General features: G+C 40.3%; 1 protein-coding gene and 1 long non-coding RNA gene across 5 annotated transcripts in view; one reads left to right on the forward strand and one right to left on the reverse strand.

Annotated features, from left to right (window-relative positions):
- The window catches only part of IL6ST (interleukin 6 cytokine family signal transducer), a 33,350-nt gene extending 20,093 nt beyond the window's left edge, over positions 1-13,257 (reverse strand). The window contains exons 1-6 of one of the 4 annotated variants that reach the window (XM_071581608.1): positions 13,142-13,257; positions 6,122-6,202; positions 5,256-5,567; positions 3,515-3,647; positions 2,039-2,199; positions 1,565-1,716 (exon numbers count right to left, since the gene is read on the reverse strand). In XM_071581608.1, coding sequence (XP_071437709.1) covers positions 1,565-1,716; positions 2,039-2,199; positions 3,515-3,647; positions 5,256-5,567; positions 6,122-6,188 — 825 coding nt within the window. In that variant the 5' untranslated portion in view covers positions 6,189-6,202; positions 13,142-13,257. Of the gene's footprint in view, positions 1-1,564; positions 1,717-2,038; positions 2,200-3,514; positions 3,648-5,255; positions 5,568-6,121; positions 6,203-6,917; positions 7,003-12,463; positions 12,484-13,141 lie in introns of those variants that run through there. The other 3 variants (XM_071581611.1, XM_071581610.1, XM_071581609.1) reach the window with 3 other exon arrangements.
- Positions 13,258-15,655: 2,398 nt separating this feature from the next.
- Positions 15,656-24,428, forward strand: part of LOC139684486 (uncharacterized) — a 38,483-nt gene continuing 29,710 nt past the window's right edge. The window contains exon 1 of the long non-coding RNA XR_011699921.1: positions 15,656-15,785. This is a non-coding gene — a long non-coding RNA (uncharacterized lncRNA). The remainder of the gene's footprint in view (positions 15,786-24,428) is intronic.

Here is a 24,428-nt window from a genome sequence, read left to right on the forward strand (position 1 = left end):
GACTAGATTGTGCAGGCCAGTAATCTTTAAAATATCAATACAGGTGACCTTAATAAACAGTCGCTGCATCTGAAGTCACATTAATCACAAGCACCTGAGTTATGCTACCTGCTCCAAACACAATATTTTGGTAAACTCAAAAGCAGTCCTCCTTCCAAGAAGTCACAGAATTCAGGATACTTTCACACCTCTGTACTGAAATAAGATCTCACGATAAGGAGCATTTCTGCAAACTATTGCTTTGAGAGAAAGCTTAAAGTAAAGAAGAACTGAGAAGTTGTTAAAAATATATCCATGGACTGACACACAAGGAAAAAAAAATCCCAGCTCTTGATGTTGTCAACACAGAGGCAAAGGCATATTCCTTACTCTCTTCCTGTTCCTTGACTACATCACACTGAAGTCAGGTATGCAGGGCAACCAGATTTACAGAATTACACAATCACTTAGGCTGGAAGAAACCACTGAGGCCAACAGTATAGCTATCACTGCTAAGTCCACCACTAAACCATATCCCTAAGAGCCACATCTAGACACTTTCTGAACACTTCCAGAGGTGTGACCCTACAATTTCCCTGGACAGCCTGTGCCAGTGTTTGACAACCCTTTCCATAAAGTAATTTTTTCCCATATACAATCTACACCATGTCAGTACAGGTCAAGGCCATTTCTTCTTGTCCTAACAGTTGTTACTGAGAAGAGATTGACCCTGACCTCCCCACAATCTCCTTTCACAGGTAGCGGTGGAAAGCAACATGGTCTCCCCCAAGCCTCCTTTTCCCCAGGCTGAAAAGCCCCAGCTGTTTCTTTTAACACATGTGCTCCAGAACCATCACCAGTTCCACTGCCCTTCTCTGGACATGCTCCAGCACCTCAGTGTCTTTCTTCTAGTGAGGTGCCTAGAACTAAACACAGGATTCGAGGTGCAGTCTCATCAGTGCCAAGTACAGGGGGACAGTCACTACCGTGGTCCTGCTGGCCACATTATTTCAGATACAAGCCAGGAAGCCATTGGCCTTCTTGGCCACCTAGGCACACTGCTGGCTCATGTTCAGCTGCTGTCGAACACCACTCCCAAGTCCTTTTCTGCCAAGAAGCTTTCCAACCACACTGACTCAAGGCTGTTGTGCTGTCTGGGGTTATTGCAGCGCAACTGCAGGTATAGTAAGCTCAAAAAAAGCACCACCCAAGCATGGTGCAGTGGATACCCAACCTTTAAGAGACATTTAGAACACTTTTTTGAACATGAATGGGAAGATGAAAGTTTATAAGTGTTTTCTATGTTGCATGTGTAGAATAAAATTCAAAATAAACATACTGCACTGCGATGGGGAAGACAGCAGAGAAGTCTGTAAGATATGAGAAAGTCACTGTCCTCAGACTAGCCAAAAGATTGCTAGTTCACAGCCTTCATAAACAGGTCAGATAAACTACCACGGGTGGACATATAAGGTGTAAGGAAATAAAAGTAAATGCTCTGTACTGAAATAGCAAGGGAACTTCTGCAGTTTGACAAATAGCTGGGTTACACAAGAAGAGTGGCAAGGGACATTAGTGGTATTACCTCCATCCAGTTTGTGTCACCAATGGTTCTATAACGAATATTAAACTTCAGGTTCATCACAGGATCTGCAATACGATTCTCCCAGGAAAGCATCAGCACAGTAGGAACTATTTCGGAGTTGACTGATAAATTGTGTGGAGACAGTGGTTTGACTAGAAGAGAAAAGTTAGAGTCAACTCCATAGTTGTATTTCAGCATGCCTTTAGCAGCTGGTAGATTCTGTTGTAGCACTAGGTTTAAGCCTTTCAGAAGCTCAAATGGCTGCTACTTCACACAATTTTCTAAAGCAGACTACTCAACACAAACTTGCTATTTGAATTGTGATGTAATCTCTTACTGTCCCTACCTTTGCCCAGCACACTTCAAATTCTAGTCAACAACATTCTTGCAGTAGAAACATTAATACACCAATTCAGCAATATGCACAGATGTAGCAGTAATGTACTACTAAAACTTTAAGAGGCATATAGTTACCAATATCAATGGGATCAAGAACAATAGGATCAGATTCAGCCTTCCCAAGAGCATTTGCTGCTTCTACCCAGATCTCCACATTAACAAAGAAATTAATATCAGGAATTGTACAAGAATTGTTTACATCTGTTGGTATACAGTCAGGAAAGCTCTCTTGTGCCCTAAATAAAAGAGAAGGAAAAACAAGGTACAAAACAGTAAGTTTGGATTTCTTCAGAGAATATTTTAAAGTAGATCAGAGTGATCAATCAGCTTATCTTGTATGTTTCCTCTCTACCACTCCTATGCCTTATCTTTGTAAGCAGAGAGGTGGAAAGAAAAAGTAAACTGATGAGAATGGTTTGTTCAGCCACAAATGCATGATTACATTAGAATTGAAACCAGAATAAAATCTCTTGGCTTCCAGTCACGTTATCTTCAAAAGTACAAGCCAGAGTATTGTAAATTAAACTTGTATAAAAACCTGACTTAGCTTAAAAAACATAAAGACCAAGGACTGATACAATTAATCAAAAGCAACACGGCTAGTAAGTAGAATCATATTCATGCATTAAAAGATGTAGTCAGTACTACCTGTATACCCTCCAGTACAGTGTTAAAGGGAAAACACAATTTCTGTTCACCATCTCTGCTCTATTAACAGCAGATAGTTTTCTACATTAAAGCAGATGGTTCTAGGGGAATCAGGAGATCTGCAAGGCATTAAGGTTTTCTATCTGTACGTATTTTCTACTACACCCGTTACCAAAACACTTTAGCAAAAAGGGGTAGATGGAAAGATGTAGGCAGTCACTTCTGTTTCCACAGCAGAGCAACAATTCTGCTCACTCCATTTCAAACTGTAAGAGACCATTTCAAGAGTTTTAAAAATACGTAATTTGCTTTCACAGCAGAAACACTTTCCTGAAAAGCTTTCATGTTAGGATTAACTCAGAATACTGTTTGTCCATGATTCTATTGAAGTGCAGAGTAGATAACACCTCTACAGAATTCGGTCACTACACTTTGGTTTTTCTACTTAGAGAACTCCCTTCTACAGTCTGGGTTGGAATGAACCTGAAAAAGTCATCTAGCCTGACCCTACTGTAACGAGGAGGGACATCTACATGTTTAGAATGGGACAGAAAAGTCCACTCAGAAAAATGTAAAATATGTAATTTGGGTACAGCCAGCTTTTATTGGGTGTATTGTACTCAAGCCACACTAATCATGTATTTGAAGAATGGAAAAATAAAAGACTGCTGTTACTCCAAAACAAGTGCAGCAACAAAATTTCAAGTCTAACTCAGAATAACTTTGAATGCCAACTTCTTTAACTCTTCCCTTCCCCCTCAAACCAGACAGACAGAAATGCTTCAGAAAACTGGACTTGAATGCTAAGACCTCTTCCAAAGTATCAAGGAATTTCAGGGAAGTTTGGTTTAGCCTACAAATATTCTTCAAAATTATTAGGATATTCTATGGAGGGTTACTTACCATCTATGTTTCAACCTGAACTGAGTATCCAGGAATGTATCTGTTCCAGGATCCCAGGTACAAGTCATAGGATATGTGAGTTGTGACAGCTGATGCACAATGCAGCTTAAGTTTTTGGGCTTCTCTGGGGGCACTGTACAGAAAGAGTTAGCAATAATTAAATCTATACACACATTACTACCCAGTAGAAATAATTTGAAGTGTCCAGTTAGAGCAATTTCAGTGAAAATCAGAAGTACTCAGTCAAATTTCTTTCTAAAAGAGGTGGCAAAAAAGTGCTGGATATGATCCAGCAATCAAAGTCAAGAAGCTTAGCTAGCTGCTCTGACAAACAGTAGGCTGTATAAGGAACAAGCATCTGCCAGTAAGGAATGACAGATGTCTCATTCTGAGGTAGAAAACCTGAAATCAGCCACCTCTCATCTAAATGTATTTTAATTTACACATACAAAAAATGTTCATAGTTGGATTGGCATATGGTGATTTTACCAATAAATTCAGCTCTGAAGGCAATTGTGATGGGTCTGTTCTCCCCCATCTGAGGTATGGAAGAAGGATGCTTTAGCTGCAAATGCTTACAAGAAAGATTAGGATCTTCATTAGTGCACTGCAGCATGTAAAAAACTTCTTCAGAGTGCAGCAGAACTATTTTCTTTCTTTCTTGAATTTAAATTGTATTCTTCTCAAACCTGTTGTTAGCCTCATTATTTAGTTTTCCTTTAACTGAAATCAAAATACGAGTTTTAAATACAAATGCATCTCGAGATGCATAATGTGAATTACAACCGTAGAATGTCACCTGTCTTGTCCTTCAGTTTACCATCTTAGAATACTTTATCTGTGCTTACATTTCCACATTTTTATCTGTCGCATCTTTTCCAGTAAAATATTTACCCCTCAGAAGATGGAAAACATTACTGTCTGTGAAAGCTTATTTGAGCCATGCTAGAACCACATTAGTTTAAACTGTGAACTCAAGCCAGTCTTTTTCACACAGGCCATTCAATAACTGCAGTACCTTTTGCCAGCGCCAGGAGACAAGACAATTCATCAGCTTTATCATGCGGTATTTTGGGCCATTTGAACACTTACTCTATAAGCCAGACACCAAGTAGTTAAGAAGTAGCATATTAAGTTATTCATGCCACTTTCCCAAGACCTCAGTCTTGTCTCAAAGAGCCCTTGCCTAGGCCTACACAATACTGCCATTCTTGGAGCAAGGGAAGTTTATAATGAGTTAACAATATTTCCTTATGTATAGAGGGGAAGTAATCCAAGTAATACATTTCATCCTTAAGGCAGTTCAGGTTGGCTATAGTGACACAGACAAAGTATTTCTCAGTCCACTAATGAAGAAAACATTAATTTCAAAATGTTAGTATGAAATCAGAGCATATGACCTTAAAGTATTTTCTCCAATATTGATAAGAAGCAAGAAATAAGGAAAAGTTAACGTGTTAGGATCTCTTGCTGTTAAATCCACATCTTAGTTCTGTATTTCAAATCTTCCTTCTTCAATGCTTTTCTGTTGTTCCATTTTCTTCCTATTTAAACACTGCAAATACTATTTTCTCCTTTTCAGAAAACTTTATTCAGTGTGTAATTACCAGCTTTGCTGGCATGTAATTTGACAGTACTTTTCTCCAATTATCCAGGAAATGTGAGAATGAAAACAAGTGTCTCAAGATATGCACTTATTAATTTTCCCCCAGAATAAAACAGAAATAAAAATGGTACTCACAGCCTACTGTAACGGTAATTCCATAAATGTTCTGTTCAATCTGTCCATCTGCTATAATGTTGCATGTCAGAGGAGTAGCTAGTGAAGAAGTGTCATTAAATGTGACACTGGAAACTGTTCTGTTTATCTCACGATACTGTTCTTTAGGTATCACTCTATTTTTAATTTTCCAGATAATTTGACTAGCATAGATATTCCCAAAGTCAAGACAGCTCTCATTCAGAATGCATAATGCTGTGAAATTGGAACCCATGGCCAATACCGGAGACTCTGGGATGATGTGACCACATGACTGCACAAGTCCACCTGAAGCTAAAAAGAAAAAAGAATTTCAGCTTTATTAAAAACCACGGAGCGTTCCACAATCAATACTGCTGACACATCACTAGTGTAATGTTAAAAATATTACATGTGTCTAAGCAGGAAGTTATGTAGCTACTTGACAGTTGTAAAATTGAAATGCATTAGTGGACCACCAGGCAGGTCTAAGGAGGAAAACCAGAAGAGTGTTCCTCAGGCTTTGCAAAAGCATTATACCAAAAAAAGCTCTATTCATAAACAAGGGCATTTAAAGAGAGGAGAGTCAAAGACTGAATGTTTCTATGTTTTGAAGAAGTTAATATTCCTGAGGTTACTCTTATGATAAAAGGGTATTTTCTTTTAATAAAATTAACACAGAAAACTCAGGGTAAGTGTGCACCTTTGTTGTGGTGGACTACTGCTAGAGCAACAGGCATCTCTCTCCTAACACACCCTGATTTCTATGCCCATCCCACAACTATCCGGAAAAAAACCAAGTATGTGCTCCCAATATCTGATTTAAGAATTTGTACAAGACTCTTGTTTTTGAGAAACAGAACTCTTACCTTCAAGAGAATAGACATTCAACAGCAGACAGAAGCCACAGGCCACCCAGTTCCACCCAGAAAACATTCTGCATGGAATTCCTGTAACAAAGAAAGATACACATTTTAAAATTGAAACTATTACTCTTTAGTTTAGATTAATGGCAAATTCAGATTTGTATTTGCTCTGAGATAATTTCTCACATATGCACATTTACTTTCCTGAGCTTGCATATTCCCACTCTAGAGAAAGAATGGGCTTATTGTTTTAATTTCCCTCATGGCTAAAAACCTAGAACAAAATTAAGTGTCTACTTAAGACAACTGACGTAGTTTAAAGCCTCTTTAGGTAGAAATTTAAGAAACGTACCAGCTTAAGCTGTTCATGTTGCATGTGAAAAACTTCACTGGTCCTTCTGTGGAATGTTCAGTTAGAATACAGACAATAACACTGTGATTCAGGTTTTAAAACATAACTATATGAATTTAGTTATGGTTACCATGCTCACCTACCTTTGAAGGGCACTGACATAAATGCTTTGGACAAGGTTCAGAACAACTTACCACAAAACCATGTGTTGCATTCACAAGAGTGACTAAAAATATGATCAGGAATTACAAACTACGATCAAAAACTGTTGTCTACTATAGAAAAAAGCACTGATTACGTCTTTAAAACCTTACAAGGGAGTTCGTAGTTCCTCAAAAGCTGGGAAGCTTTTCATAACATGCTAAGTATTTTCTGTATGGTAGCAGGGCTCATTCATTCTCAGCTTTGACTAACTATAAAACAATTTAGAAGAATTGAAGCACTCACACAGTAGCTTCCACCCCAGTTGTTTTGAAGTCATGAAGTCTGTTCTGGTTTTCTCAACTTGCAGTTTTAAAGCAGCCCATAACCACTAAAAGAAATTGACCATTTTTACTACATACAAGCTGTTTTATTTTTAGCTATATTTACACATCTTTTAGGAACAGGTAGTTGGCTTAGTTAAATAGGGCATTGAGCACTGGCTGATTTCTAAACCAGTCTTTATATTGTTCTCACAGCTAAAAACTTAACACAGGCTTCTTTCTAGGTGTACTAAGATTTGAGTTGAGATTGCCCAAGCCAACCCTGTTTCTGAAGTTGTATTTTTCACTAACCTGACAGAACTTCTTCAGAAACTTGTTTTCTGAGCTTTACCCCTGTGTAAAAGACAACACACTAAAACATTTAAAGGAATTCCACAGTATTCCCTACACAGGAAAACTTGTAAACTAAATTTGGTATCATCAGAATTAAAAGAAACTGCCGTTTATGACAGTACACATTCCTTTGCTTTGATTGCATGTAATTTACTTTATAATAGTGACAGAAAGACACAGGACATTTCACATAGATCTGTAAAACCAGGAAACAGGTTTAACCACAGATGTGTATCAGGATGAACAGTGTAATGTAAAGAAAAACTCTGTTCTAGAGAACAACAACTAAACAGAAGCTGATCTCAAACATTTATAGCAGAATCTTTGCAGGGTTCATTAATACTTTGTTCTTTCAGTTAGAACTAAAATAAAAACCACCAGAATCACCTGCCAGTATCTTTACTTGGATCTATACTTGTGAGTCCATTACTCAAAGTGCACCAAAATTTCCTACATAGAAACTTCATACTAGAAACATTGATTATTGAAAGACTTGTCAAAAATAGTAACAAGTACTAATATTTGTCACTAGAAGTTCACTTTTTTGTTTTTCTTGATTAACCAACAAGACATTTATAATGAGGCTGTAGTTGCATAGCATTAAGAATCAAAAAGCTATTCATATACTTTCACACTGGGCAGGATATGGGAACTATTTTACAGCTTTAAATGCAGTACATTTTTGGATATTTATTACAAGTGTACAGCAAAATAACTACACCAATTGATTTTTGCTTATTTTGGATGTAACATTTCCCATATCTGAAAAATAAGGTTTATACTCACACATGCCTTTCTGCAATTTAAAATTCCAATTAATTTCACAAATTTGTATAGATTTGCATAGTAAACAACCACCTCTGCAGAGTATATTCTTTTAGTTTAAATCACTAAATAAAACCAGCACATATGAATGTACCCTCGTGTCTTGACTAAGCTAACACATACCAGAATACTGTTTGCTACCTACAGTTTGTTGAGCTCTACAGATAAACCTTAGGCTCTGTCACTTTAAGCAAGATTCATTTAAAACTACTGAAGTAGAACAATTTGAGTTGCAGAAGATTTGAAATTCATCAGAATCCTAAGGGGAACTACAAGCTAGGTGGAAAGAACCAGCAATTCCACTTCATGGCTCTTTGCCAACAGCTGCAAAACAACAGCAGAAGCACCATCCACACTGAAGGGGAAAGAGTGAAACAGATGTAAAAGAAGAAAATTTAAAATTATGTTCAACACAGCATTTCCCTCCCATTTGGTATCATGATTTACTCCACTTTAGAATACTGGCTGTGTCAGCTAAATTGAGTATTACATCATTACAGAGTTACTGGTTTTCTTTTTGGTAATTATTTATTCAGGTTAAATGTTATTTCCACAAAACTATTCAATGATTTTCACACCAGAAGTTACTAAGTATGGCTCAGGTCAGTAAAAAAACAAAACCAAACTGAAAAACAACAGAATGAATAAATGAAAAGCAACAGTCAACAGAATTAAACAACAATACAGAATTACCACAGATTTTCTGATAATTACTATCTTTTTAAAGAAATGCCATTTCTGTATTCAACTGTCTTCCAGGCTTGGAATACTACACTTCAGTTGTCCCTAGCAGATTCATTTACATATGAGAGGCTGTAGCCCACTATCTCTCCACTACCTCCCACCTGTTTTGAGGAAGCAAAGAAACCCTCCACACATTAAAGTACAACTGCTTCCAGCTCCTAAAAGGCAAGAGAACTGAGACTTGTTCTCTGCCATCTGCAAGGGAGAGTTAAGCAGAAAGCCCACCCACCTACAGTATAGGAAACAAGCAGTTGTGACGACAGTGCCAAAATCATGCTACAATTCAGCACATACCTGCTTTAGGCCAATCTGGCATATTTTACTTCTTCCTCTCCCACCCCACCCCACCACGCTGATCAATACAGTTTGAAGAAGACTGAAGCTACACACCTCCCAACCCACAAAGTGGGTTACAATCCCTTCTAATGTGCGCTATTTTTAAAAACAGTGTCTCTGGCTTTAAGAAGACTGATTCTTAAGTGAAGTTTAGTTCTAGGGGAAAGAACCAGAATTACACTACACACCTTCAATCATCTTATCTGCATGAAAACTGTAACAAAAAAGTAAAACAACGGTGGGGCTTGTAACTAACAAAGGCGCCATACTTCACATTGGAATGAGGAAGATACTTCTGTGAAAAGTAGCATTTTCTTATCTGAGCAAGTGAAAACGCTAAGGCGCAAGACAGTGCAGAACCCTAGACATAAGCCATTCCACCCTGTAAAAGATAGTGCCTTCGTTCAACAGAAATGCTAAACACCATAAACTACTTTAAGTCAGACCAAGCTGTTAGTCCAGACAACAGGAAACTCAATTGTTTCTTTCAGTCATTATGCAGAGCCTGAACAAAGCCAGTTAAAACTGACGCTGAATTAACACTGAAGCAGCTGGTCAGTTCAGATGCTTTTTATTTAAACAAAAAAAAATGAAAGCCAAACTTGCTGCGCATCACTAGGTGAGGAAAGGGAGACAGAGGAAAAAACCTGATGCTCAAAGTTTGTCAAGTTACTCTCATAGTTTATTCTGCCTAAGTGACAAAGGATCAAAGTCAAAGGATCAAAGGATTTTTACTACAGAGTAAAAAAAAACATGGTCAATTGCGAACTGCTGTTGGTGACAGTCCTTAACTCACAGAATTTAAGTTATGCCAAAGAAGAAAAAAACGTGATAAAATGCTCTGATTATTTCAGTAAAGACAGACTTATAAAACCTATATGCCACGAGATCACCCCATTTAAACGCTAAATCATATGGGACTTCTACTAGTCTTCACATCCTGCAAACAATTTGAAAGGAAAGTACTAAGCCTTCGTGCCTGAACCTTAAGCTGATGCTTCAGGCAGCGTCCTGTGAAAAGCTGAGAACGACCCTACAGCCAAGCTTCACATGCACAAAGTATTAAGTGTTGAGTGTTATGACTAACCTGTGACTAACCGTTTTTAAAAAAGTGTCAGGCGTTCATCCAAAACAGACATTATTACTTATTCTGAACAAGAGAGAAGTCTTAGAAATTAATCTTATGTCATAAATAATGAGAATTACCCCAAAATGAATACACACATATCATAAAATGAATTATCATCTCTCAATTTCAGAGAGGCGACGATTTCTTTTCAAGTGACCTGCAACTGACAATGTCAGTTTAAGAGACAAAAGCCAAAGTAACACGTGGTTGCCAGCAAAGCCAGCTTGCAAGTCAGGAAGTAGAGATAACACCACAACCACCACAGGAAAGCGTTCACTCTGTTAAGGCTCATCATCACATAAATCACGAAAGACCAAAGGTTGCTGGCAAATGGATTTACAGAAATTCCTCAAAAAAATTAAGATCTAAGTTTACAGCTTCAAATGGTAATCTCTCACTAAGAATTCACAGATCTCAGGCAGACAGAGCCAGTGATATTGCACAAAGCAGCTACTGCTTGAGGTTTTGTAACAAGCCAGACAGATAGTACTTAAAGCCTATCTAAAAGCTGTAGCTATCCTCAAGGAATTTTGATTACTTCAACAGTAACTGCTTTCTAATTAAGAGTATTTCATCTGCAAGCTTCCTTCCTTCCTCCAAGCTGACTTCCTTCTTGGAAATATTTATGGGGCTCAAAAAAACCACCAAATACCTCCAAGAGAGGCACTTGAAAATATTACATAACATTCACTATATAAACAGAATATTATGAAATTCATTTTCATACTTGAAATCTCTCTATATGAAAATTATTATCTCTATCCCTTCCATCATACAGGTACTACATTTACATTACTCATTTTTCTGCCTCTCCCTACCTCTGGGGTTTAAGTGTAGCACTCAGAATAAAAAATAAAGAGAGTAAGAGAAAAACAAAAAGGTGTCATTAAAATTACTGAAATACTTAATTAGAGAAACCAAATATTTGCTTACAATAATTAAGTTCTTTCTGGTATCTTCTTACAACTGTAACTCACTTTCTTTGAAATACTGCAGGATTTTTTCACAGCTAGTGAGTAGCTTTAGTACAGAAATCAGATTAATTTATGCAAAATAATGTCTCAGCATTCTGTGTACTCATCTTGAAGTCAAACCTTCAAGACCAATCACCAACAATGCTGGTTCTCCAATTTAGACAGTTCTTGCTAATAAGAGAACCTTATGAAAAAAAGGCCAAGTTTATTTATCTTCATGCAATTGTTCTAAAGCTAATCCTCCAGATAAGCCACATGGGAAACAGTGTATCTCCATTTCGTGCACTCCCTTATGGAAGTGCATGTATCTTCCCCCTTCAGCCAAAAATATTTATGTATTAGCTTTACTTGAAGTGATCACATTTCTAGACATATAAACAAGATTGAAATAATTACTTTTAACGCTCAGCTTCTAGAAAGTAATCTCAAATTTTCATCATCTACTCTTACATTCTTATTGTGATATATCAACATACAGATTAAGAATCCGTTGAGTTCAAAAGTTACGTGCTCTAGAAAGATGTATTTTACATAATTAGTCCTCTGAAAGTAACAGTATATAAGAAGAGAAGTTTTAAGTTTTTATAGAAAAGAGGGTGAAAACAAAAAGACCATTAACTCCCAAAAGTATCCAAACTCTTCACGTTTTGGACTCCCTTTCCACTCTCCTTGCCCCCAAGTGACTGGACAGATCACTAAGGATAAAACTGTAACTGCACGTAATTCCACTCCCAGGTTTCTTCTTCAGAAATGCCTCAGAAGTAACAAGAAGCCACCAGCTGGCAAACCCTAATCAGCCTAAAACAAGAATGAAAACTGAGACTGGGATTTATTCTCCTCTGTGCTGTCAACACACTTGGCAGAGCCCGCTTTCCTTTGTGCCTCAGTTTCATCATCTGGGAGAAGAAAATAATGACGCTGATCTTCCTTAGGGAAAGCATAAGAGCCCTACTACAGGCGTGACTGGGAGCCCACTGGAAGGCATCAGAGGATCCAGGCTGGACACTGCACCCGCTCTTCCCTAATTCCTGAAGGAATCCCCTCCAGCAGTCAGATCAGCAGCTGTAGGACCAAGTGTACGCCTTTTTAAAGGCCAGCAGCTTTAAAACTCTTCATCTACAGGCAACAAGAGTAGAACAGCTGTGGTGAAGGCAACAACACGCAAACCTTTTCCTCAAGGGAATGCCTGCGGATGGCGCGGACGCGCTAACGGAAGAGCCGGGACCGCCCGAGCGCCGCGGGCGCAGTGCGGGTGTCAGGGCTGTCAGCGCCGAGCGGGGCAGGAAGCGCCGCCACACCGGGGGCACAGACACCCCTCGACCCGACCCTCCGCGCCGCGCCAGGGCAGGGGCGGCGGCACCGCGGGGGGTTCGGCCCCGCCAGGCCCCGCACGGAGCGGCCGCGGGCGAGGCCGATGTCGCGTCCGGAGCGTCCCCGCCCCCCGGCAGCTCCGCGGCGCCCGCGAAGGGAAGGGAGGCGGGACGAGACGAGAGACGCCCGCGGGGCACGGCTGGCCACGGGGCCGGGGCCCGAGTGGCGTAAGGCTGCCGTCTGCCCCTCCCCACACCGCTCGGCCGGAATCCCGGCCAGACCCGGACGAACGCCCCGGACCCGGCGCCCCCGCCCGCGGCGCATGGCCCAGAGCGGCCCCCACCGCCGGACTGCCCCACGAGGAGAGGACGCCGAGGGGCCGGAGGGGATGGGAGGGGAGGGAACGGGATGGGAGGCAGTGGGACAGGAGGGAACGGGATGGAAGGCAGTGGGACAGGAGGGAACGGGATGGGAGGCAGTGGGACAGGAGGGAACGGGACGGGGTATGATCCCCGCGCACGGCCCGGCCCTTACCCAGCGCCGCCGAATCGCGCCCCGCCGCCGCTGCCCCCTAAATAGCGGCGCCGCCGCCTCGCGCCCTCGCGCCGCCGTCCCGCACGCGCGGCCCCGCGCCCGGTCACGCTCGCGCTCCGCCCCACTCCCGCGCGCCCTGCCCGCCCCCCCCTCCCGCGCCACCATTGGCCCGCGGCGCCCGTGACGTCGCCGAGGGGGCGCGTTCAACCGGTGCCGGGCTTCCCGTAACGCGGCGGCGCGTGCCAGCGGCGTGGGGTCGCGCGGGGGGCGGATCCGGCCCCGCACGGAGCTGGTCGTCCGTGTGGGACAGGGGTGGGCGGGAGCTCCGGGACGCCAGGCTGAGCACGGCTGGTCCCTGCGCAGCCGGCCGGGGCGCTGGAAACTTCTGCGGCCCGGCCTGTGCGGGCGGCGCGGCGGCGGTGCCGTCCTGGGCAGGCCCGAGCAGCCCGCTGTCTTCCCGGCGTTTCGCAAGGCTCCCCTGGGAGCGCGAGCGGCTGGAGAGCGCTCCCGTGAACAGCTGCGATGAGAGCGAGAGCAGTCCGTGCTTCAGGCCCTGAAAACCGGACAGGAGTTCAGTACTTGGAAAAGGTGTTTGTGGAAGGCTGGATTGCTCAGGAATGGCCCTTAGTATAGATCATCAGCGTGATCATGATCCAGCGAAGTCTCCACCTTCCTTCCATAGTTATCCTTGCACATTTTCTCATTGAAAAACCCTGGAAATTCAGACACATGTACTCTAAGATGTCCTCTTCGTTCCAGATTAATTCCACTTCAGGATTAAGAAGGAATATGTTTCAGTGCCAAGCCACAAGCTGTAGTGGTGCTGAGAGTGTCGAAGGAGGCTGTTTCTAATCAGGAAAGTACCAGACATCACTGATGCATTCCCGAGTTGCTTACCGCCATACTCTTCAGACATTTGCCCATTCACTTCATAAATTATCTTTGGGCTTGAGTAGCCTATGAGCTATATTATATTTTAGTTAAATCTTCAGAGCACTGGGTAGATTCGCTAGACGTGCAGCAAATACCAAGTTCAATATCCTTTTTGAACTACTGGCATGAGCTGCTAATGAGAAAATTAAGAACTTTGGAAAAACATAGTGGAAGATAACCTATTTCTCATGTATTTAGTACCAGTCTCTGATTATGTTTGTTTTATTTTCTGAGATAGCTTAACATCCCCAACAAAAAAGTGTTGCTAACTCTGAGAGTGTTGTATGTGTTTTAACAACAAAGTAAAGCAGGATGGCCCCTTCAGACGTCATTTAGTTCTTCTGTTTTCCTCAAGATGAAGTTGTCTATGCTTACATAATTTCTTACAGGTATTTATCTAACCTGCATATTAAATTTATTATTCTATGTCCCTTTTCACAGCTGCTGCTCTTCCTATTAACTTTAGATATTCTGGATATTGCTGTTTCTCCCATTAATGGTCTCTACACTCAATAGTTGCAGCCCTTTCCATTTTCTCCTACAGGGTTTTTGGTGTTCAAGCCTTTCATAGTGTATCAGGACAACTGACATCTGGAGAATAAGTTTCACTGTTTTTTCATTATGAAAAAAGTATTACAGTTTGTCACTTTTGCTTTCTCTGCAGATTGTGGTTAGTTTGTTTGTGTTTATGTTGGTGCAAGATTACAGTTTGAGACTGCACAAAATACAAGTACAGTTTGATTGGTAGATTTCAGTCTGTATGGATATGCCTACCCTCAAAAAATTAGTATTTAGCAAGAAATGTTGAAATGGAACCAGGCTTTAACTAGAGGGACCGAGAAAAAGAATGGTTTTGGGTTTTTTTCTCTTGTTTTACCATGTCTTCTGTGTCTTTTAAGACCACTTGAGTTTCTGCTGCTAAACAGACATTCCAGAAGTAGGCACTTCACTCTCCCCCTCCCCCAGCCAACAGAAAGCCTCTTGAGACATGCTTGTTCTGAAGTCCTGTAGCCTGAAGCGATTCCTGGTATATTGCCAGAACTTGTAAAACAACATCCCCCTCCACCCTCCTTCAAAAAATTCTGTCAGGCTTCACTTGCATATGACATGTATTGTAACTCTTCAAATAAGCCTGAGCTCTTGTATTTCACAGGCTATTTATAAACTCAGTGTAAAACTATTTACACATAGCTGAAGTTGCACATAAAGTTATTTATTTGCAACTATACTTAATTTTTTTATATTGGCACAAAATATCATTTATTCAGGAACAATTTAGTTGCCAAAAATCTGATTGTTCTTAGACATCAGGCATTTTCTGTTGGAAGCAGGTAAAAAGCTATTATTGCAACTGCCACTTGATACACTTAAAAATGTTCCCTCAAGCTAGCATTTTAACCTGCACATGGAATGAAACATTTTATGAAAAGTTTAGTCTATATGTTTAATTAAATGTTTAGTCATATAATCCCTAAATATATGAGGTGAGAATAAATGAAAGTTAATTAGCAGGAATTGGAATTGGAAGGTCTTTGAGATGGATTACTTATCTGCTTACTTAGACTGCAATTTGTGTTCCAGCACAGTGTTCAGATCAGGGATATTTCCAAGGTCTGATGATCCACAGCTAGGATCTAAGTACGTGGAGCATGCCTTCACACCATCTGCTTTTTCCAGTCCAGGAAGAAGAGGATAGCCTGGGATTGTGGAGGTAGGCAGTGACACTTGAAAACCATTTAATGATTGGCAAAGGTTTATGAGTAGCTGCTCAACTGTGGGAGCAGAGATATTTTTTAGTGATGCTGTTAGAAATTGCCAAGATAAAAACTTGTAACACTCCTTATGGGTATTTGAAGCAGTTTTGTAGCAAGCTGTGACAAGGTTTGCACTCAGTGCAAAATCTACTGAATCCTACAATAAATATGCTACAGAGAGGAAAAACATTTCTGGAAATTATTATCTTGGTATAAGGACGCAAAGCATCCTATAGATGCATCAGTGGTGTGAAAAGATTCCTGAGTCTGGATACATGTGAGTTTTTTAGAGATGAGTTGCTGTTGGGAAAGATTTTTGAAGTAAGGGAGAAACTGAACAAGACCCTTCAATGGCCAGTTGTTCTGACACATGACCAGTCAAAGACATTTTCTGTGAAGTGGCTGAATTATTATACGGAACTATTTGTCTCCTAGGTTCAGTGAAACATCCAAACCTATTGCTGAAGTGATATTATCTCAGCTTGTATCTCTCTCCCGAATTTGAAGTTGGGATCTCCAGTGTCTGACATTTGTTAACATGAAGAATTGTCTCTCCCCGCCCCCTCCCCCTCCCACTCCCTGCCCCGCCGAGTGGAGAGGACTGGTCCTTTGGCGTGAGTGATCAGAACAGTAGCAGATTGTCGTGTTGAAGCCACAGTCTTGTAGATCATGAAGTCATGATAAAGTCTTCTGAAGAAGTAGGGAGGGGGCAGGCTGAAAGGCAGCAGCAAGGCAAAAAGTGGCTGATGTAACTGTTGAAAATGATTTAGTGACACCGCATTTCAGAGCCTTACAATTTACCAAACATGAGCTGCTTGGTGGCAGCAAAAAATAGGCTTGGTAATTCAATGCTTCTTTTTGAGGGAGATTTCTTTTTCTCAAGAGCAAGTAGGTGTTTGTCACCCTCTGACAAAAGGGGTAAAATTCACTGAGTCACAAACAGCCATTATTGCAAATGAACAAATATGTACAACTTGATACCTGATGGCATGTGTTTTGCCAGGGAATGAATGATGTGTGTGGCAACAGGACCGTTCGCATTCCTTGGTATGGCTATGGCCAGTAGGTCGCTAAAATCTGAGTGTCTCTGGATGAGATCTTGCAAAACTCTGTCAGGGTCTGTGGAGTGGCAGCTGGGCTTCAGAACTTCAGGAAAATGTTGTGATCACTGGAAGAAGTTAGGAATGGGGTTAGTTGGCTCCTCCATGTGTGATATGCTTGACAGGAAAGCTTTGTGTTGTTGAAGAGGACTTCACCCTGTTCTCTTGTTGTTTTTGTTCAGAAATATGAATGGTGACACCATGAAGGTGCAGCAGGGCACATGGAATAGAAAGGACATTGGTTATAGCCCACTTAAATTAATGGGACATCTGACAGAGCAATGTGGAACCTTGCAATCTGCTTGTTTTTCTGGAGTGGATATCATACAGCTAATGTAATTTTACACTTGCGCTGTCAGCTTTGAATGATGGAACATGTTGCTAGGGTTTTTTTTTTCCCCAAAAGATAGTGGGTAGGACAATCAGAGAAAAAGGAGTGTGGTCTTGGTAAACAAGACCAAAAGTGAGACCAGAAAAAGGAAAACAAATATGAAATTTCAATGAAGATAAAAATACTGTAAAGGATTAAATTAATCAATCATAGAAAATGGTTAAGTCAGAACAAGCAATACAGTCCATTGCAAAGAAATGCTGATCCAGAGCTAGGATGAGGTGAAGGTGTTATGACATACTGCAATCACTTATGCCACATACATGAGCTGCCCATGAATTTAGTATGTTTTTGGCAGCTACTAGAGCTAACATGTGTTTGGAGTAATTCTGCACACACAGATCAGACCAAATGTAGATGTGTCCTTGCACAAATGCTTAGGGCAGAACTCTTGGACATAGACAAGAAGACGCAACTTGGAATAGAAGGAGATGATTAAAAAGATGGTGTCTTCATAATGAGTGGAAGTGTCTTTCCTACTTGGCCACAAAGATTTTCATGAACAGCATAGCCAATAACAGATATGCCCAAGAACTTTGGTCCTTTTTAGCCAAACTAATCTAGTATTTGGGCAAAAAATGTGTGAAGAACAACTGAGCTGGGCCTGAGTATTGGGCTGACAGAAGGGATACTAGCCAGAGAAAAAGGCCTTCTGAAACCAAGGCTGCTGTTCAGTCTCCTCTGTTATGGAGTCCAGTCTGTGTTGTATAGATGTAACTGTGGATTCCTTTCTGATGCTGACCTCTTAAAAAGCACATAAGTGGCACTTTGCAGTGTGTGAGGGAACAGTTCTTGTCAGGCCATTATCACTGGCCATGGTTATCCAGGCCTTCCGTTGTGTTTTGGGCAGGCTACAACAAAGTTCTAGTTTGTGCAGAACAACATCACATGAAATGCCTCTTCAGTTTGTATAATAACTGGCATATAAGGTGCAGAATTACAAGTGGAGCTTGTGGTCTTGGTCCTCAACTGCAGAGTGCAGCAGGTACAGCACAAGGGGTGCCTGACTCCATACTCCATACTGTAGATGCTCCATTAAGCAGTAGAGTCTCCAGACTAAAGCTAAAACTTGTCTATGTGAGGGCTGGTCTTAGGTAGTGGAAAGACTCTAAGCACAAAGACTGTGTATGAATTAAGCTGCTGTTATTGTTGGAAATTTTGACTTTCTGATACCTCAGCTTGTAACTTCACAGTATAGGATGGTAGACACATATTGAAGAAACTCTATGTGGAGCTTACAGGGAGGAAATATGCTACAGGCAAACTACTGACAAGTCGTTTTTGTAATTTTCCCTGCTATATCTACTGTTCCACACCACTGAATTCAATACAGTGAAATACGACTTGATTTCCCAGAAGAAAGCAATGATATATAATTTCTTTAAAGTGACACATTTTTAAAAAAGGGTCTTGGCAGCTTTGTGCTTGAAGTTTTCTGCTTGAACTGTTAGAAAACACAAAACACCTGAGCCTGTTGCTACACGTAAAGGCTGTGGAATTCATGGAGAAGTACATTCTCATCAGTAAAACAAACCAAGTTAGTATTAGAGAACCCCTCCTTGACTTACAGTTACATTGACATTATAGATACATTGACTGATGCTATTCAGAGCAGTTAAGGCATTGCAGAGTAAGATATATTAAGTCCTGAGTATTTTACTGATAATATCACTAAAATTGAGTGCATTTGGGAGAAAGAGCAACAGCTTCATATGATGAAGGAATGAAGAAGACTTGAGAATAGAAACAATTGAAAAACCAGTGACAAAATTCAACATGCAGGATATATTTGTGTGTAAAGACATAACTAAGAGAGGTAAAAAGGAATACAGGAATTTAGGAATTTGAACATGTAATTGCATAGGGAATGAAGTAAGCAACAGAATGAAAGAGAACAAAGGAGAATATTGGCTTTTGGTAACAATTTCCCACTGCTAAGAGGTACTAGGCTGTGGTATAGCTTCCATCAGCTGCAAGTCTAAATAATTTATATCTAGAGTGAACAAGTATATAGGAAACTTACACATTCAGTAGGGCATGGAAGAAACAACAATAATTTGTATTAGTCAATTCTGACTGTAACTTTATATGTGGTACACAGATACAGAAAAAGATCTTTGTCTCATATATTTCACTGCCTTTGAGGACCTACTTTTTATTTTTTATTTCTGGTCTTGCTGATCTATCTTCTACTTTACCATTTATTTACCATTCTTTACCATTTACTAAGAGTTCTTCCTTTTATCTCCATGTGCTCTTTTTCTCCTTTGTCATTGCCAACCTTACTTTGATATATTTTCCTCTTTTCTCTACTCCCTTTACCATTACCTTAAGTACAACTGTTAACACCTGATCCTGTCAGATCTTGGAAGCTTAAGCAGGGTCAGCCCTGGTTAGTACTTGGAGGGGAGACCTCCTGGGAATACCGGGTGCTGTAAATTAGTACTTGGATGGGAGACCTCCTGGGAATACCGGGGGCTGTAGGTTCTAGTCCCGAGGACTTCACCTGTCCAAGCTCGCTTGGCCGTGGCACATGAACCTCAGGAGTTAAACGGTGGGGCCAGTTCTGCCCACGCTGAGCCTCACCTACAAAATCCACTGTGCAGACCGGAAAGGCACACCCATGTGGGGAGAGCCCTGCCCAAATCTTCGTTTGTGTAGCCTAGCCATGATTGATTGAAATAGAACTGTTGTACTTACAACTTTTCCAGCATTAGTCTGTCAAAATAGTTCCTTTTAAGAGTTATCTTAGGGAAAAGGTTAATTGGCTAAGAGTATTTTTGTGCTGTATTTATACTATCCAGTGGAATTCTGCCATTCTGAAATTACACAGAGTTCCTTTTCCTCTTGTCTCACCATGTGCCATAACAAGTGCTTTGCAGTCAGAATTTAGCAAAAAAATACTACGGTGGTCATGCATAAGGCATAGCAAAATCAATCCCAGTTTCTGAGTACTGAAACTCCTCCACAGTGTCAATAGCAGTGAAAGCTTGCTTTAAGAGATAAGCCAGACACATATGAATCATAGTCTGGGAGCATCTTCCGCTCTGAATGGTGAGGCATTTTCTTTAGAGCCCAGGTCCAGGTACAGAAATTATTGTTACTTGAAATTCGGGTAAGAATATTTGCAATCAAGCTTTAACTTCCAAGAACAGAATTTTGAATTTCGTTTTGTTGCAGCACTCAGATTTCCCAGACTGCAGTGGGAGTACATTGTTGTGCTGATGTATAAACATATGGAAGAATGTAGACCTTCTCCAGAGTCAGAGATCCTAAGGGATAAAAGAAAATGGCAGACAAACATTGGTGGTAAGGGATGTAGCTTACATACCAAACCTTTATCATAGTAATAGATTAATGCTCTCCCATTCTTTACATTATCATTGCCTACTTGTTTCTTTTTCACTTTCCTGTCTTTTTCTTTTTCCCCTTACTTTCTTCTGTCACCGGTGCCACTTGTCATTCAGTCTGTAAATGTTGACTTGAATATATTTTGTCTATAGGTAATTATGCAGTGGGAGAATCCTCTTGGAGAGATCTTGCATACTCAGGATCAGGTTCAAGTCATGTCAATATCAACATATCCTGAATGATATAAATGGCTCTTGTTCGTATTTCAGTGCCTTTTCTGAATAGATCCCTTATGAAACAACTTGCTAGGATCTGCTATTATTTGAATTTTATTATACAACTGTCTGTGACAATATCAAATAAAACAAGAGGCATTAACATTTTCACTACCCTGATATTTTATAAGCAGTCCTTAGCAATGTGAATAAATGTATTTCAGAAATGCTTATAAATCCTTTTGTAATTTATTATTGCCTGATAGGCTGGATTCAGGAGTCATTAGCAAATTATTTTTAATGCCTTGAATTTGATGAAAGTTCATGTCAACATATAACAGTAATAATATATGTAGGTTCTTTTAAATGAAAGGTTTGAAAAACATTAGTGTGAAGTTGGATAACCTCATCTTTGGATGTGTTGAGTGCATTGTTCTCCCATGAGCTGATAGTGGATAACATGCGCTCTGAGAGAAGGGTGGAACCACAGTACCTGCAGAGCTTGCTTTCTAAATTATTTACTAAATTGTTTTACAATTCTGTGGTAATCAGTAACTTATCAATAATGATTGGGCTATCAGGCCATGTACTATCCAATGCATTTACTATTTACAGGATTACTGGAATATATTCAACATGTCTCCTTGAATTTTTTTAGTACTATATTTATTCCTGCCTGCCTTTTATTACAAGTTTAATTGTGTGTCATTGATAATATGCATATTTTGTAGAGACCTAGGTGACCATTAATGCCTAGAAATACAGCAATACATTCACAATAAGCAACCATCTCCTTTGGAGCGATTCCATGTCTTGTGTAAAGATGTATTCCATATCTCATTTTGAAAAAACCTGCCCTGTAGTGCCGTTGTGTTACCACTCCTAGTGCTGGTTAAGTTTTTCAAATGTTGTATAAGCTATGGTCTAAAGCTGCTTTGCAGATTGTTTGCAGCTCAAAGTTTCTTAGAACACTCAAGTGTTCTCAGGAATGACCTGGTTGTTGCTGTGTCTCTGCTCTGCTCTCTGCTCTCTCTGTGTCTGTGCTCTGCTCTCCTGCAGTGTTTCAGGCTTTCAGGCTTTTTTCTTCCTTGCCTTTCTTTAGAGCTTCTTGCTCACTGCATTTCTTTCCCCTGAATTTTGCATCTGGATTTATTTAGTGTTGTTCAGGGCATCTCTCACCATCAAGAGGCATATTTGGTTGGGTAGGTTTGTATCACAGCCTGTGATGTGTGGGAACCCTTGCTACTGACAGAAGTACTAGAGCAGATACAGATGGGGAGAAAAGGAAGCTGTGATTAACAAACTGCTGATTGCAGTGCCTGAGTTAGAACTTGATGGTGGATGTGCTTTGGCCCCGGTGAGGCCACAACTCGAATCCTGTGTCTAGTTCTGGACCCCTCACTACAAGAAAGCCATTGAAGTGCTGGAGCATGTCCAGAGAAGGGCAATGGAGCTGGTGAAGGGCCTGGAGTCTAAGTCATGTATTGATTGCCTGAGGGATCTGGACACTGGAAAAGAGGAGGCTTAGGGCTGACCCTATTGCTCTGTAAAACTGAAAGACGATTGTAGCCAGATGCAGGTTTTGGTCTCTTCTTCAAGGCAACAAGTGACAGGACAAAAGGAAATGCCTCAAGTTGCATCTGGGGAGGTTCAAGTTGGAGATTGAGAAGAAGTTCTTCAGGGAAAGGATTGTTAAACCGTGGAATGGGATGCCCAGGGATGTGGTGGAGTCACCATCCCTGGAAATGGGATCCAATTGTTGGATGTGGCACTTAGTACCATGGGCCAGTTGAAAAGGTGGAGTTTGTTCAAAGATTGGACTTGATATTTTTGGAAGTCTTTTCCAGCCTAAATGATTCTGTGATTCTGTGAAACTATTATCTCGTTATTGATTGTATGGTGATGGAATCTTATCCCTTGGGAAGCAGCAGTTCCTGGCTCTTGCTGAGTTCCTTCCAGCAAGTTCAACCACTGAGTCACAAAAGAAAAATACAATTTGACATACAATCCTTGACAAGTTGCTGACCCTTGTATCTGAGGGATGAGAGGAAATTATTCTCTGTGTTCACAACTGTTCTTTTCTGTATAAACAGCAATTCTTCGTCCACAGCCTTAAGAAAAAAACCTCTGAGTTAAAGGCAGAAAGTTCAGTCTCTGTCTGTAAGAGTCCCTTTCACAGATGATTGAATTCAGCCACGTCTGGAGTAAATGTAACAACTGTTTAATAATGTGAAGCCTTAAATTATATCCAGTTGATTTTGTAGGGGGATTTTGCAGACCGGAAGTTAATTAAGCAAAGCTGGATCCAGATCAACATTGGGTTTATTGGCTTACACACTGTAAACTTGATAGCTCTAAACTAGTAAGGTACATACTTTTTAAAAAGTATCATTTGTAAGCACATGCAATGCTGCAAGATCGTGCTTTTCCAGCCAGGTCAAGAAACTACTTTTTACCTGCTCATTAATCAATGCACTTTTATTGAGAAAAGGTATGTAACCTAAGATAATATTCCAAAACTCACTGAAAAAAAATCCAAGTAGAAGCTTTTCAGTTTTTGATTTAGGATTCCTTGTGCTTGTTTGGTTTATTTCTTCCCCTCAAAGTAGCGGAGTCCACATTATCACTATGTTTTTAGTGTTTTTGTTTATAGTATGTGATGTTATCTTGGTGGTGTGATTATGCTGAAGAATCATAGCTAGATTTTCATCATATTAAGGGCTAGTTGATTTGGTTCCTGAACTGTGAAGTGAAACTTTCTGATTAATATCTAGACCAGCAAAGCTAAGGAGTGTTTTATTACTGAACCTGTAAGGTAAGGGTGTTCTTTGAGGAATTAAATCTCCAGCCACTATTAGAAAGTTAAGTATGAATTTATATTAATCCTAAGTCTGATTTTAGGTAAATAAATAGCTATTTGCGAACTGAGTTCCATAACAGCAGGACTGGACTCTTTTGCCAGATTCTGCAGGATTCTGCTGACCTCTGCTAACCCCTCTTGCTTACATGGAACCTAAGCGATCAGTACCATGAATGTGTAAAGATTTTCAAGAAAACACTCAAGAAAATGAATTTTCATAAGAATTACCTTGTTTTGCCTTTAGCTTCAAACTTGACTTAGTACACAAGTTACAAGATTTTAGAGGTTATAGCCTGTATTAGAGTGATGTTAGTGTTCCTTCTAAAATAAATTTAGGGAGCATGAAATTCAGACTAAAGGAAGAGTGGAAATAAACGTGTCACTGTGTTCTTATGGCATGTTAGTGTTCAGAAATTAATAAGAAAATACCTATCTGTAGTTATAACAGGCAATACATCCCCACGTTACAGAGAAATGGGATTGTTGTGAAAGTATCTTGAACCATTCAGAAACTTTATAAAATACTGGTGCAGAAGTAAAGATATTTCAAGGTACAGTAGCATTTTTTTTCCTTTTCACATGTTGTTAAAGTTAACTGAGGAGGAAAAGTTTTCTAGGATATGTAAAGCCCATATCACGTAACAGAAATCTTTACTTCAGCAGCAACCTTCTTATCCTGTATG

Source organism: Pithys albifrons, chromosome Z, assembly GCF_047495875.1.
Source record: "Pithys albifrons albifrons isolate INPA30051 chromosome Z, PitAlb_v1, whole genome shotgun sequence".
NCBI classification, from domain to species: Eukaryota; Metazoa; Chordata; class Aves; order Passeriformes; family Thamnophilidae; genus Pithys; species Pithys albifrons.